General features: G+C 35.6%; 1 protein-coding gene across 3 annotated transcripts in view; it reads right to left on the reverse strand.

Moving 5' to 3' along the window:
- Nucleotides 1-16666, reverse strand: part of MYO5C (myosin VC) — a 139926-nt gene that overhangs the window by 93067 nt on the left and 30193 nt on the right. For all 3 annotated transcript variants that reach the window (XM_031955213.1, XM_031955214.1, XM_031955215.1), the window contains 6 exons: nt 16311-16476; nt 13056-13200; nt 11034-11190; nt 8975-9118; nt 8059-8140; nt 6779-6886 (listed from right to left, as the gene is read on the reverse strand). In XM_031955213.1, the coding sequence (XP_031811073.1) occupies nt 6779-6886; nt 8059-8140; nt 8975-9118; nt 11034-11190; nt 13056-13200; nt 16311-16476 (802 nt within the window). The remainder of the gene's footprint in view (nt 1-6778; nt 6887-8058; nt 8141-8974; nt 9119-11033; nt 11191-13055; nt 13201-16310; nt 16477-16666) is intronic.

The following is a 16666-nucleotide window of genomic DNA, read 5'->3' on the forward strand; positions in this document are numbered from 1 at the left end:
TTAAGAATAAAATCCAGAGATCCAGAAATTCAATTATAGACAAAATTTTTGCTAATACAGATCAGGAATGGGTCTACCCTATACAGTTTTTAAGGATTGCCTGAGAAACAGATCTTAAATGATTTGCCCAAGGTGAAACCAAAACTACTTATTGTTTTAAAGGTTTCTTGGATACAGCTATGTACACATGTTATGTGTTGTCTCTCCTGCCCCCATCAGAATGTAAATTTCTCAAAGGCAGGGACTATTGTACTTTCTTCTTTGTATCACTTTGAATCTCATAACACATTCTTGGGCCCATTGTAGGTATTTAAAATGTTTATCAAAATTTTTGTGAGTTTCTATTCAATTGGTGAATCAACAAGTACTTGGTTTTTTAACCTTTTAATTTATTATTTAACATTTTTTTCTTTTTAAATTCTGAGTTCCAAATTCTCTCCCTATCTTTCACTCTTCCCCTGTCCACTGAGAAGGTAAGCAATATGATTTCAATGATAGATGTTAAATCATGCAAAGTATCTTTCTATATCAGCCGTATTTCAAAAAACATCAAAAAAATTTTAAAAAATGAAAAAATTATACTTCAATTTATACTCAGAGTTCAGCATCTTTTTCATCATAGGTCCATTGGAATTGTCTTGGATCAGAGTCTTTCACAGTTGGTCATCATTACAACATTGCTGTTACTATGCACAAAGATTTATTGGTTCTTCTCATTTCAATTTGCATCAGTTCATAAAAATCTTGCCATGTTTTTATGAAACCATCCCCCTTGTCATTTCTTACAGCACAACAATGCTTATCATAGCCATCCAATTGATGAGCATTCCACCAATTTCCTCAGCAGCAGGATCAAGCCTATGAATAATCACTGTACTTCAAATCTGGATAAGATTGGAAGATGAATAGGAAGGAAGAGAAGGAGGGAGTGAGGGAGGGAGGAAGGAAGGAAGGAAAAAGGAGAGGAAGGGAGGGAGGAAAGAAAGGAGGGGGGAGAAAGAAGGAAGGGAGAAAGGAAGGAAGAAAAGAAGGGAGAAAGAAGGAAGAAAGAAAGGATGAAGGGAAGGAAGGAGGGAGAGAAGAAAGAAAAAGAGAAAGAAAGAAAAGAAGGTAGGGAAGGAAAGAAAGAAGAAAAGAAGAGAAAGAGGAAAAAGAGAGAAAGAAAAGAAGAAAGGAAAAAGGAAAGAAAGGAAAGAAAAAAGGGACAGAAGAAGAAAAGAAGAGTTATAAGGGAAAAAAGGAAGGCAATTGACAAGTTCTCTTTAAATCATCACAAATTTGGGTTGATAAGTTGATATCTTCTTTAAGATTCAAAAGACAAACTACTGCAGATATTGAACAAGGAGGGAAAATGGAGTGTACATGATTATTTTTATGCTATATCCTATTCTTTAAGTAAATCCAATATATGAAAATATAACATGAAAAAGACAAATAACTTTTTTCCAGATCTACCCTCTTTCTTGATTTCCAGCTGTGCATCTTCAAGTGCCTATTGATGTCCTATAGACATCTTAAATTCAACATCCAAAACTGAACTCACTATTTTCCTACTCCCCAGCTTTTTTCCTCTTGCTTACTTCCGTATTACAGTGGAGAATACCCTCAGACTCACCACCTGCGTGTCATTCTTGACTTCTCACTCTTTTCCACCCCCCATTCTTCAATCAATTGACAGATCCTGCCGTTTCTACCTTTTCTACCTTCATTATATCTCTTGTAGAAACCCCTCTTCTCTCCTCAGACATTCCCACACCCTGCTGCAGATCCTCTTAATTTTAGTGGATGCTGGTTGGTCTCCCTATTTAAAATCTCTCCACACTGCAGCCCACCCTCCATGAGGTTGTAAAATTGATCTTCCTGAAGTATGTCTGACCCATGTCACCCTCAATGCTAGTACTAAACTGTTGTCCCCTGGCTCAATATAATTCTTCCCATTAGCTTTTAAAGCTCTCCATAACCTGGCCCTTTCTCGCCTTTCCAAGTCTTAGTAAGCCTTACCTAGCATGGCCGTATCCTCCATGATACAAAGACACATTTCATTTTCCAATTCTGAACAATGTCACTGGCCGTCCCCCATGCCTGGAACTGTCTCCCTCCTTATTCTCACCTTCTACCTTTCCCAGCTTCCTTCAAGTAAGGGCAGGGATTACCTTTTGCCTTCCATCTCTAGCATTCAGCACTACACCAAGCACATCAATAAATAATAAGTGATGGACCACAAGATCTCTTTAAATACAGCAAACCTCAGTCTAGGGATGTTTAACACATCCTTAAAGTTATAGAAACATTATTTACATAAATCTTTTCAGCAACATGTCCAGTGTGTAACGTTAGGCACATATGAATAAAATAAAGTGCTGAGGAACAAGATCCTGGGAAGGTTTTTATTGCCAGGAAGTGAGTGAATGAGAAGTCTCCATGAGAGATACCAGAGGAATGTAGAAAGAGGCTTGTCAGGCAAGTGTTATTTCCTAGGATCCCAGGATCCCAATCCCAATCCCAAATTAGGAATTAACTGTTTGTCACACTAAAACTCAAAGAATCAAGATCTGGATGAAGTCATAATACCCTTTAATTTTATCATGCTTAAGTAACTGTTAAGCAGGGTTTTTCATGGTGGCAATGAACTGGAAATAAACAAGATTGCCATCGACTGGGGAAAGACATCAAAATGTGGTACACCATTGTAATGGACTAATTATTATTATTATTATGGTTAAAATTTATTTGAACCAATGCAGAGTTTAATAAGCAAAACCAGAAAGAAAAGATACTCAAATATTATGGTAATGGAAATGAAAATGTTACTAAAAGGAAGCCAAACCTTGAATTAACTGAAAATTACTAAATCACTAGAAAGTAGATGATGAAAAATACCTCTCCTCTTTTGACAAAAAAGCAGATGATCCCCAGAGCAGAATATTGTATACCATGTCTGAATATGGTCCCTCTATTGGTTGTTTTTAATTAATTATTTTTCTTTGTTATGAAAGATGATTCATTTGGGGGCAGAGGGTAGAGTGGAGACATTTTCATAAATGATATATATTGATATGACATATATATGATATGATTTATTATATAAAAAGGAAAAGGCATCATGATAAAGTTTGTTTTTTAAGAAGACAGAAAGGATTCATATGAAGAAAGATATTTATGGCAGTTCTTTTTGTGATGACAAAAAAAGAAACTATTATCTATCAGATAAAGAATGTTGGATATGATACATTGACATAATGGAATATTGAGTTGTCAGAAATCACAAAAATTATGGCTTCAGACAAATTGGGAAAGATATATAAACTTATACAGAATGAAATTAATGGAACCAAGAGAACAATTTCTATAATATCATCCAAAACAAGCAAAGGAAAAAAAAACACAACTTTGAAAAACTCAAGAACTCTGACAATATTATGAAAAACACAATTCCAAAGTCTTAGTGATGAAACATGCTACCTATGAAAGTGCAGAATAAGACATACATTTTTGAACATGGCTAACACAAGGATTTCTTTTGCTAGCCTCTGCATATCTGATAGAATGATTTTATTTTTCTTTCTTTCAATTGACAGGAGGAGGAAGGGTTTGGAAAGAGGCTAGCAATGAGGTCACCCAAATGAAAAAAAAAAAAAGTAAGAAGAGAGTCATTGAATCATTTTAAAATGTAGAGAGATTCTAATTTTTAAAAAAATCAATATGTAACACAGAGAAGCAAGACAACCTTAAAAATAATAGGTTGAATTTATTATATGCTTAAAATAAGAAAAACAAGCTTTCTGACATACAGATTTGCAGGTTCACATGAAATATTCTATTTTATTCTATATATGGGAAATGTTCACTCTATTTGTGATGGTTAAATGCTGAATTAAAAAACTATAAAGTACTATATGTAAAAAATAAGTTATTAACAATCTGCAGAAATATAGTTTCTGTGGACTCAGAAGAGTAGTTGTAAAACTGGAGTATCTCCAAAAGACTGATGTTTTACATAGCAGATGTACAAGGTACATTCTAACATTCAAGAAGCAATGCAGAAGAACAGGTTGAAAAGAAAGGAACAAAATTACTGAACTTTAGTGTCAGATGAGGCCTGGCATTCTCTTGTCCAATCCTAAAACAAAGAGCTTCTACTAGAAATTCACTTATATTTCACCCCCCAAATTGAGATTATTTGTTAAAAGCTATTTCTTCCCTCCTTCTCATCTTGCCTCATTCCTACATCTTCCTTTATTATCTCCTGCTTGATTTTAGGCTCAGATGAAGAAGTAGCCCCTTCCCCTTTCCAAGGAAAGCTCCTCTCAAGGCACTCTTGATCCCATAATTTTCCATCTTCTCCATTTTGGTACCACTGTTATCTCAATTTTCTTATCTTCAATCTTTCCCTAGCTATTGATTCCTTATTAGTAGCATTGGCTACTAATAAGCTGTACCTCTCTCATCCTTGGAAAATTCCCACTTGATCTGATATCCTTGCTAGCTATTGTTCCATACACTCTTCCCCTTTGTGACTATTTTCCTTGAATAAGTCATATATAAGCTGTCCTTCCACTTCCTTTCTTTTCACTTTTTTCTAAACATTCTGAAGTCTGATATCTGACCTCATCTTTCAACTGAATTTGTTTTCTCCAAGGTTACCAGTGAAGGACTTCCAGCCAATTTGGCTGTCTGAATAGAGGCAGAACATTTAGCTTCCATATATATACTCTGGCAAAACTTTGAAATTTATACCTGATAAAAAATTCAATAAGAGCCAGTTTGAATTCATTCACAATTTATGTATAATCTTTTTCTGCATTTCCATAAAAATGTGCTGCATTATGAAATATATTTGTATATTCACACTTTAGTGTGTAGACACATTTGCCTGTCTGTACTCCTGAAGGATCTCTTGCAGTTTCTTCATTCTTTCAAATATTACTGACAGAGGCCAGGCAATCACATCTTTGAAATAATTTGTTCAACTGAATTGAATTCTTACCAAGTCTACTATATCCAATTCCTACCTAGTTTTTCTACCTCCCGTTCATTTCTTTTCCCATCCATCCTCCATTGTACTGCTCAAATAATCAAAATGGTCCACAATGATCACTAGACTCGTCTGCTCTAAAATATCCAACACTGCCAACTGAACAAAACAAATTCTTGGCTCTAACATCTAAGGTCCTCCATACTTCGATTTCTACTTGTCCTTCCCTATCTTACATCTTTCTAATCCTAACCTAAATAAGAAGGTTGGGTCCCTTCTCCTTCCTTTGCTTACCTGCATGTCTTTGTTCAACTGTGTTTGGAATGGATTCTGGTCTTCAAATCTATAGAATTAAATCACTGATTTCCTCAAGACCCAACTCAAAATCTGTCTCTCCAAGGTCTCTGACTTGATCTACCCACATACTCCTTGGTGAAAATTATTTCTCCCTCCTCAAAATCAGAGTATGTTGTTTGGACCTTTCCTTCAAGCTTCTCTCACTTCTTCCTTGTACCACAAATATTTATATATTCGTTCCTCCCCACTCCATAGTATTACAAGAATACTGAAAACAAAGTTTATCTTTGTATCCCTAGCACAATACCTTTGCATATAGAAGGCACTTTAAAATGTTTAAACTGTGTTACCCACATCGTCATCAGAGTGAGCCTTTTAAGGTATGTAAGGTATGGGCTAATTCTCTCAGCTGCATCCGAGTTGCTGGAGGGGAATAGCACATTGGTTTCCCTACACTCCTATTTCCCCCAAGTCTGTCTGTCCTTCCCTCCTCCCCTTTGTGTCTCTGTCTCTCCTCCCTTTCCCTCCCTCCCTCCCTCCCTTCCTCCTTCCTTCTTATATATGAGAGAATTAGCCCATTTATATGTTGTTGAAATGCCCTTTGTATGACACTTCTGGCATAAATGAAGGCAAAGAAAGTCATAAACATACAATTAAGTATGTTAGAAGATCTAGGGATTGGATGAGGAAATTGGTGCTCAATTCAGTTGGTGAGAACCAGCCTGACTTATCTTGAGAAAAACAAACAGAAAAACCTCAGATACTGAAGTTGTCTTCACTAGTTGTGTTTTAAAAGACTGCATTCTGAGTAGGAAAACGCTAGAAGGGAGACCTTATTAGCACTTTGTAGGATTGGCTAGATGGAGGAACTAAAACTCCTGAGTTTTGACTTGCTTGATGAAAGAGATTTGGTCTTTAATCTCGGGGAGATTGTGGATATTGAAAGATGCTTGCAATAGGTACATTGTTGTAGTTTTTCTTTTTGCTTCTAATAGTAAGATTAAGGACCTGAATATAATCATGAATGAGGGAATGACTATCATTCGTTGTAGGAAAGAGACATATAACCCTTAATCTGATCGGAAAAATCAGATTAACAAAATGAATGGTGCTAGCCATAAAAGGGAAGAATTTAAAAGCAGAGAGGCAGCCAGCTCTATGAGAGTTGGAGAAATCTTGATGGTTATCCGTGAATAATCTCTGGTATTAAGTGATATGAACTACATACAGCTGGGGAATCACTATTTGATTTAAAGTCTAAGAATAAGCTGAGGTATAACACCACTATACCCCTTCACTGTGACAAATTAAAAGGAAGAAAGAAATGGAGGGCAAAAATGTCATAGGAGGTAATGGAAAATAGGAATTGATCCCTACTTTGGTTCACTTATAATGAGATTTTCCAAAATAGTTTAGGAACTGTTAATTACAAAATGAATATTAGTTTGAAATTTCTGCACTTCGTTAGTCTGACAAAATAACCAGATGTGTAGTCTCTTCACTCACCTAGCAATGTGAAAGTCTTCTGAGTTTCTATCATGTCTGCTCTGTCATTCACTCCTTCAATGATAGTATTTCCTCCCATTTTTGTATAATTAAATTCTTCTGCACTCACTAAAAGAGAAAAGTAAAAGTTACTATATTCAGGAACTTGAGGTTGGTTCATTCAATCAATCAGTATTTTGCTGCCTGCATTATGTATGCTTAGCATTGTGCTAGAAGGTCAATTCTAGCCTCATTAACTCTCTGAGGTCCTGAAAATTATTGTCAATCATGCATAATTATCTGGCATCCCAGAAATAGCAGCTAACTGACACAAATATAAGAACCCAGAGGTAGGATGAAAAAGCTTTTTAGAAGGAAGAAAATTTTATGACCAGGGCTATTTTGATGCACCATAGAAGCAAACTAAAATCTAATTACATTCACAGAGTTAGATTAAAATCTAATTACATTAAATAATCTGTTTGCCTATTTAAATATCTCTCACACACAGTCAGTAAAATATAAACTCCTTAAAACCAGGGATTGCTTTTTGTTTTATCTCTTTAGCCCCAGCACAGTATCTGGCATACAATAGATACTTAATAAATGTTTGTTAAATTGAATTGTGTGCAACACGTTACTGATAATACAATAAACTTTGGTTTCTTGCACTTCCAGAAATTTTCAATTCTTCCTATATTAAAACAGACAAAGCATGAAAGGTGGGGTGAAGGGATTAGAGAGTGGTGGAAGCGATGTGACAACAGGGAGGAAGCAAGAAAAGTACAAGCATAACAGGCCATTTTATAAAATGGCTGTCATTCCTACATATCTCAAGTCTCTTGGATTATGATATAATAAATGATCAGAATAGTAACTCTGAGTCAGCAAGGAAAATTTAAGAAGGCAGGGAAGTATGTAACATATGGGATAAACTTTAGTTATATGGAAAATCTACTGCTAGAAGACATTTCATAAACAAGGCATTACTTCTGGACTCACAGTTGACCAATTTTGAATCCCAAGGGGATCAATCAATAGGTTAGCAGACACTCTCATAGGCCCCTCTTTGTATACTCTAATAACAATCATCAGACCCATGGCTACTATCTCAGAGACTTCAATATCAACCCTACCCCTCACCCCTCAAACTCTGGTGATCTTAGGAATTCAAAAAATGAAAGGTAGAGCCTCTTCTGTTTAAAAAAAAAAGTTTGGAGAACCTCTGTGTTACTGTCATATCAGAAAAACTGACTTAACATTCTGAAATTGCAGAGATGCTTCCATTTACTATGACATACCTAATTTAAGGTGTTTAAATTCAGGCTGCAGCGCTGAGGCACAAAGCTGATAAAAAATGTGGTAATTGCGTTCATTTTCTGACTGCAGAAAGAAAGAAGGAAAAAAAAAGCCAAGAAACTATGTCAGTATTTTACAAGTGAAGAATGGCAGGCATCTGATTCTGAACTAGAGGGTCCTTAAAGCCTCACATGAATTCTGGAACTCTAGGATCATGGTCAAACATTCATATTTATCTGTGTTTCCCAGGAACTCTTTCTAAAAGCAATTAAATAATGAACTACTTGTCTGTGTTAAGTCAATTTCCCAGTAGGGCACTACTGGGAATGAGTCCTTTCTCCAACAAAGACACAAAACAACTGGACAGTTTGAGATAAAGGACTTTTAAAGAAGAAAGACTTGTTATTTTTAAAGGATAGGATTGTGTAAAATGGGAATAGCATGACCTATACTTGTTGAGACTTAATTAATTTATTACCTTCACAAACCCAAATAATTTTTCTACCTTTATGTTGGGTAAAAGACTTGTGTATGTATCTATATAAAATTACCTCATCCCCAGGATCAAATATAAATCTCATTCCTAGACTCAGTATTGCACCAAAAACCATTATAACTGTGCCTGCTTTCATTAGGCTTTTTCCCCCCAACACAATAAAAATCTAATCTTAAAACTATGTAACAATGTACAAATGATGAAGCTATGAAATAATAACATTTAAGGGTCTATATCCATTGAAAACTTACCCATTTGCTGACTATCCCATATGGATAATTTTTTTTAAAAAGCTGTTATTACAGATTAAAAATGCAAAACTCCATTCTGCCTGCCAGTGAATGATTCAAGTCTTCCCCTAATCATTAAGTAAATATGAACAGCTGAAAAGAATGAGGGTTAATTGAAGTTCTTTTCCTTACTTGAAAGACAACTCTGGATTTTTCCAAAAGATAAGTTCTCATGTTGGCTCCTATAATTTGATTCCTTTTATCAAAGCTGATTTCTGTATACTTTCCAAAGCGACTGCTGTTATCATTTCGGGTAGTCTTGGCATTTCCAACAGCCTACAAAAGACAGTTTTGAGATAAAAAAAATATTTTGAAACAAGATCATTAGAGTAGTTCTTGATAAAATACAGACCCTAGACAAAGGGTACTAGACTTAAACAAAAGGAATTCTGATTGCAGAAACTAGGGGTGATGAGTACTTTCCCTTGCGTACAGAATAAATTTGAATTCCTCAGAATGGCATTCAAAGTCTTTTGGGACCTGACCCCAGTTTATCACTTAAACCTCTTATTATTCCCTTATATAAACCCTACACAGTAGCCAAGAGGCCACGTAATAGTTCAAATGCTCTAAGTTTTTCTGCCTCTGCACTCTCAATTCAATCCAGAATGCTGCTTCCCTCCTTTTCTCCTTGTCTTATCCAAATCTCACCTTTTTTGAGTTCTCCCTGACCACCAAGCCTGAAGCCATCTTCATCATCTGACCTCTTATAAGACTTACTATCTGTGATAAGCATTGGGAAAATGCATTGAATACCAATTTATGATATCTGTTTTATTATTAACTTAAACTTATTTATTGAGCACAATTGTTACTTAACCTTCTTCCCACAACTTTGATCTAAATAACACTTTATGGATTATAAAGCATGGTTTGTAAAACATCCTCCTCCAGTCCTCATAATCACCCGGGGTTGTTAAGTGAGTGTGATTGATATCCTCCAATTCAAGATAAAAGGCTGGGCCACAGATGGGTGAAGAAATTCATCAGGATGGGATGGAATTACACAAGTAATAAATCCCAGAAACTGAATTCAAATTCAAGTTTTCTGCCTTATTGTCCAAAGCTTGTTCTTCTCTACCTTGCTGTCCCTAAAAACTAACCTGGTATTCCGGCTGAGTCTTTGTTTCAGTAATATCATAGTCATGTCTATGATGGTTGCTTTTAACATTCACTGATACTTCAGGATTTTTCAAAAATGAAAAGCTTTTACTAGAAAGGAAATCATCAACCACCACAATGGATATGTATATAGAAAGAATAGGGAAATTTGTCTTAAATTTTTCAAATGACATCAGCTTGGATAAAGCTGGACATGTACCCATTTTTCTGACTTGAAAAAAAAATAACAATGGCAGATAACATTTATATAGCACTTATTATGTGCCAAGCTCTACACTAAGTGCTTTGCAACTATTATATCATTTATTCTTTACAATAATTCTGGGAGGTAAATGTTATTATAATCCCATTTTATAGATGAGAAAACTGAGACAGGCAGAGTTTTTTTTTTTTTTTTTTTTTTTTTTTTTTAATGTTTTGCTCATGATTATCTAGCTAGTATCAGAGGATGAATTTGAACTCAAGTCTTTCCAATTCCAGACTCATTGCTCTATCTACAGCACTGCCTAGCTTCTTTAGATTTGAAAGCATGAGAGCTTGGATTCATACAGAACTACAATGCAAACTTATTTAATTTATTTTATTCAGTCTTATTTATGATATTCCCAACTGCAACTCCAGCCAAGAATCAACATTATTCGCTTGTGAAGTATCGATACTGCCTTTTTTGTTTCTTTCTGTAGCCAGAGAATAAACAGAATTATCCCATTTTCTACATTACAGCCTGAATTTAATCTTAAATTAGGTAAATCAAGGTCGATGGATCTTCCCAATTTTCAGAGATATGCTTCAACTTCTAAGCTAACATCATTCCCTGTACTTTTATTTTCACAAGGAAGATCTGTGTCTACTTTTCATGTCCCTGATTCTTAAGATCCCCAGAATTTGAGGGGAGCAGGGCTTAGACACTGAAGTCACTGGGTCATCGGTGATTACTGTCGAGGTACAGCTGGAGGAGGCACAGCATTGTCCAGCAATGCGCTGATTGTCCAGGTTGGGATGAGATTGCGATTGTTATCAACCTCATCCATAATGAACCAAGTTCTTCCCTTTACCCGTAATTGCTTACCTCAGTTATGGGATTGGAGGCCAGCACTTTATCTTCCACATGAGCATTACTGCTTGATTTGCTGACTGTGGCAAAGTATCTCATAGCATATCGGGCTGACACTGTCTTTCCAGCCCCTGACTCCCCACTCACAATTATCGACTGATTCTTGTTGTTTCTAGAGCAAAACCATGAAAGAACAGTATTATTTGGGAGCAAGATGCTTTCAGACGTAGTTTCTGGGCAACAGTATCATTCCTGGAATATTATCAAGCTGCTTTGGAGAAGGAATCAAATCTTCAGGGCCATTGGAAGCCCACATCAGATTCTTACTAATGCTGATTTTGAGTTTGCTGCCTCAGAGGACCACTCTCCCCGCTCTCTACTATTTCACTTGGTGATCTCATCAGTTCCCATGGATTAAACTGTCTTCTTTATGCATATGATTCTCAAATTATTTATCCAACCCAAACCTCTCTCTTGATTTTGTCCAACATCTCCATCTGCCTATTAGAGATCTTGAATTAATTCTAACATAGACACCTCAATTTTAATATATCCAAAATTACTTCTACTCCCAAAACTCCCTTCTTATGAGCTTCCTTATTACAGCTGATGGCACAGCTAATGTGTGAATCTGTTTTTTTTTTTTTTAACTAGAATGATTTATTACAAAATGATTTATTACAAAAGAGGGCTTCTATTTATGATGGGTTAGGGAGGGAGTTGGTAGGCAGTGATAAAGAGAAAGAGAAAAGAGGAAGGAAGGAAGGAAAGAAGGAAGAAAGGAAGGAAGGAGGGAGGGAGGGAGGGAAGGAAGGAGGGAAACAAAAGGAAGGAAAGAAAGAAAGAAGGGAGAGAAGGAGGGAGGAAGGGAAAGAGGGAGGGAGAGAGCGAGGGAAGGAGAGAAGGAAGGAGGGAAACAAGAAAAGAAGGAAGGAAAGAAAGAAAGAAGGGAGGGAGGAAGGAAGGGAGGGGAGGGAGGGAGGGAGGGAGGAAGGGAGAAAGGAAGGAAGGGAGGGAGGAAGGAAAGGAAGGAAGGAAGGAAAGGAAGAAGGGAGAAAGGAAGGAAGGGAGGAAGGAAGGAAGGAAGAGAGAAAGAGAGGGAGAAAGGGAGGGAGGGAGGGAAGAAGGGAGGAAGGACAATATTAACAAAACATTAAAAAGGTTTTTTTGTTATTATTTAGTCTTTTCGTTTATGTCCAACTTTTTGTGGCCTAAATGGGGTTTTCTTAGCAGAGATATTGGAGTGGTTTGTCTTGTTCTACTCTAGCTTATTTTACAAATGAGACAACTGAGACAAACAAGGTTAGGGGACCTGCCTGGGGCCACACAACTAGTAAAAGATATCTATGTGCCAACATTGTACCTAGCATCTAGTAAGCATACCTGTGAACTAAGTGACTAATTAGCACATCCTCAAAACCTTTAGAGGTGGTTTGTGGCCACCCCCCAGATAAATCTTTAACTTTTATTAAATACGCCACTAGCATGTACTAAAGTACATAATAATGGAAGCCCATACCAGATAATGAAATAATCCAATTTTTAAATGACTAAAAAAGAATAATCAATATTAGTGAACTAGAAAATTTCTATTTTTACTGGGGTTTTAAATTAATGATAAATATTAAAATAAATTTAAGATTGATAGGCATTCTGCATGAGAGCAAACATTAGAAAAGAAAGGAGAAAGAAAATTGTGGGGCACAAGGAAATAGGAAGGGAAGTGAGAGAATAATAATAATTATAATAACTCCACAGAAATCTACTCCGAAAACCTTGTTAAGTGTCCAGGATACCCATAAACAACTTGTTCCAAAGCAAATAACTATATGGTGGGATTGGGACATTCTGATAGTATGTTCCAAAACTCAGAATGCCCTAAAAATGCCACCCTGTAGCTTGGCATTCTAAAAATTTGCCAGGCTTGCTCTTTTGACAGACCAATAATTAAATTGTCTCCAAAACTGTGAGTAGTATGGGAAGAACAAAGAGAATCAAGACAAGTTATAGGTAGGGCAAAGTTAAGAGAGAAGATACCTGGCCATTTGTTTATATGCTTCTTCTGCTACAGCAAATATGTGTGGATCCATATCTCCCATGTTCTGCCCACTATAAGCATGGATGATAGCATTTCCATAGATTGGCAACTCTTTGTAAGGGTTCATAGCAACTAAAATAATTCCTGAAGAAAGAAAATTCAAGATGTTTTTGAGAATCTCAGTACAACATCAAAATGAGGGGAATACGATGAGAAGGGATTACAGGGGCACAGGCAACAAGCACTGAGTAAATGATGATATATGCCACATGTTATGCTAAGCACTAGAGAGACAAAGAAAAGTAAAAATAAGTCTTGCCCACAAGAGCTCACAATCTAATGAGGAAGATAATTTATAAGGCACAGCGCCAACATTTTTAACATGTCTGGTCTTTGAAGCACTCGGGCCAATACTAGAGACACTGGAATTTTGAAGGCAAACAGACTCATTCACCAAACTGTCCTACAAACTCATAATCACCAAAGTATTTATTTAATAATAATTAGAGGTAGGGGCTTAATAAAGAGAGGTAGGGGCAGCTAGGTGGTGCACTGGATAGAACACCAGCCCTGAAGTCAGAAGGGCCTGAGTTCAAATCTAGTCTCAGACACTTAACACTTTCTAGTTTTGTGACCCTGGGCAAGTCACTTAACTCCAACTGCCTCAGCAAAAATAAAAGAAAAAATAAAAAGATTTTTATTAAATTTAATAAATAATTATTTAATTATTAAATTGATAATTTAATTGTGGAACAAATTAAGTACATAACATACCAAAGCAAACAAACCTAATAGTCTAGTGTTTGCTAAAACCAAAGACCTTAGCAGTAATTTTGAAATAAAATGAAAAATTTTGAAAAATCTAAGAAATCTGAGCAACGCAACAATCAATGGTTATTCCAGAGGACCAATGATAAAGATTTCTAACCACCATCTGATTGAGAGGTACTATATGCAGAATGAGATATATATTTTTTGGAAATGACCAATATGATCAATAGGAGGGGGCAATGGATAGAGTGCTGGACCTGAAGATTTATCTTTCTAAGGTCAAAATTAGTCTCAGAAGATAACTTACTAGCAACTCTGGGGAAGTTACTTAACCCTGTTTGTTTCAATTTCCTCATCTGTACAATAAGCCAGAGAAGGAAATGGCAAACTATTCCAGTATCTTTGCCAAGAAAATTCCAAATGGGATCATAAAGAGTTGACCAAGACAGAAATGACTCAACAACAACAAATATGCAACTTATGTGTTTTTGTTTTTTAATAAAAATTTTGCATTTTTTCACTCCCACCCCCAGCTGGAAGAGGGAGGTAGATAGAAGGAAGGAAAAAAAAGCTTGATATTTGGAAAAAAATTTAAAGTAATAATATTTTGCTACTTCTTAATTTTAGAAGGCTTTTATAAAATTCATTGATTTATTTGTTGCTCACCAAACCTGAAAAGTATTTTCTAAGATGAATTGTTTATATATTAATCATTTATAGTTTAATTCTTATAATTTCAGTATTTTATTGATAGGGAGGTGTCAACCAGAAAAAAAGTTTTTTCTTGTTTATTTAATGAAATAAACTTTTTCTTGCCTCTGATATGTGCTGGCTGACTTGAAAAAGCCACAGCCTCCAGGGCTCTAGATAACTGGAAGAGTTGACCAGGGAAACTGTAAGTTCCAGAGAAAGTACAAGTCTTTTCTAGATAGAAGGAATTTCCTCATCTAGGGGTTTCTTATGTTAATGAAATCACAGATCCATTCACTATCCCTCTCTTCAACTTTTAATTATTCAGAGAATGATTATCTAATACTGCTGGCAAAATTACTAGAGTGGTCTCCAGCTCATTTTATGGATGAGGAAATTGAGATAAACAGGTTTAAGTGACTTGCTCAAGAACACAAAGCTAGTAAACAGCAGAGGTCAAATTTGAACTCGGGTCTTCCTGATTTCAGGCCCACTTTCTTATCTACTGCATCGCTGAGCTGCCCCTTTCTCTTAGATACCTTTACCAAGACAAGAACAATACAAAAACCATATGATTCCTATACATCATAGGATGCATGGGAACAAAAGGGATCCCTTCTCTTAGGGAGAGAAGGGAATATGTATAGACAGACATCATTAGAAACACTAATGAGTCCAAAAATGCAATGCTTAAACACCAAGTAATTTTATCAACCCCTGTGTTCATCTATATTTAGCATACTGATGTCTTAATATTCAAAGGTAGTTGGAGTCAATTCATCTTAAACTGCTATGGCGCATCCCTAACTTTGAAAGGGGCTTCATTTTATTTTGTCCTCATAGATATAAAACTATGCTTCCCCTAATTATTCAGGGTCACTCAGAATTTCAGCTTGTCACAAAGATGAAAATAGATAGAAATAGTGAATTATGGGCAGACTGTGGGAACACTTAGGACACTAATACTTTTGGAGGTACCATCCATTGGTTTACCCATTCTGGAAAGCTCTTTGGAATTATACTTTTTTTAATGACTAAAATGTTTATATTATTTCACCCAGAGAGTCTATATCAAAGTATATCCCACAGAGAGCTATATACAATACATTGTATGTCCCATACACTGCAGAATATTCAACGCAATGTTTTTGTCATAGAAAAAAAAAAACAAAATAAAACTGAAAGCAAATTAGATGCCCATAATTTGGGGGTATGGCTAAACAAATTGTGGCACGTAAGTATTATTTTCTTACAGGAAAGTAGGTATTACTTTCTTGTAAGAAATGTTGAATATAAAAAATATATATTTTTATTTATTTATAAGCCAAGGAAGATTTATATCAACTGATGCAAAATGAAGTAAATAGAACCAGAAAAACAATATGGACAATGGAAATGGAATGGATAAAAAAATGAAATTGGACTCTATATAATTATAATGATCAAAATTGGTTCTGGAAAACAGGAGAAAATGCACCTACCCCTCTCTTGTTCTTTGCAAGGATGAAAATGTACTTCTCTAACACTGACTAGCTATTTATTAGACTTGGTTGATGTGTTGCTTTGTTTTGCTAAATTTCTTTATCCTTTCCCTTTGTCTTGCATACTTTGTCACAAGGGGATGACTTTTTGTGTATGAAAGTGGGAAGGAATATACTGGGAAATTAAGATAAGTAAAAACAAAAAAAAGTGCTAAAAAAAATTTAAAAATTCAAATCATGCTGTAATGACCAATTACTGAATTTTTGTCTTTACTTATAATTTTTAAAATTTGTAAATATCTTTTTACTTACCACTGTAGGTATAAATAAGTTTGGATTCAGCAAAACGTATTTTGAGATTGTGGAGGACAGCAGGTTCATGAAGATAACTAAGTGCTGTGAGGTCATTCTCTCCTACAAGTATATCAGGATTTCGTAATGGTGGAAGTGTTTCTGGATCAACAGAATAATCCTGTTCCTAACAAGAAAAGCAAAAAAATAAAAAATAAAAAATTAATGACAAGGTTCTGGAGTTCCTATCTGGACCATTATCCTTCATGCTCAAAGATGTTATTCTTGACAGTGAGTCTGAAGAGACTAGAGCAATAAGAAATACTACAGTTATCTGATAACTGACCAAGTACTGTAAACACCCCATAAAAGAGAAT

This window comes from Sarcophilus harrisii, chromosome 2, assembly GCF_902635505.1.
Source record: "Sarcophilus harrisii chromosome 2, mSarHar1.11, whole genome shotgun sequence".
Taxonomy (NCBI): Eukaryota; Metazoa; Chordata; class Mammalia; order Dasyuromorphia; family Dasyuridae; genus Sarcophilus; species Sarcophilus harrisii.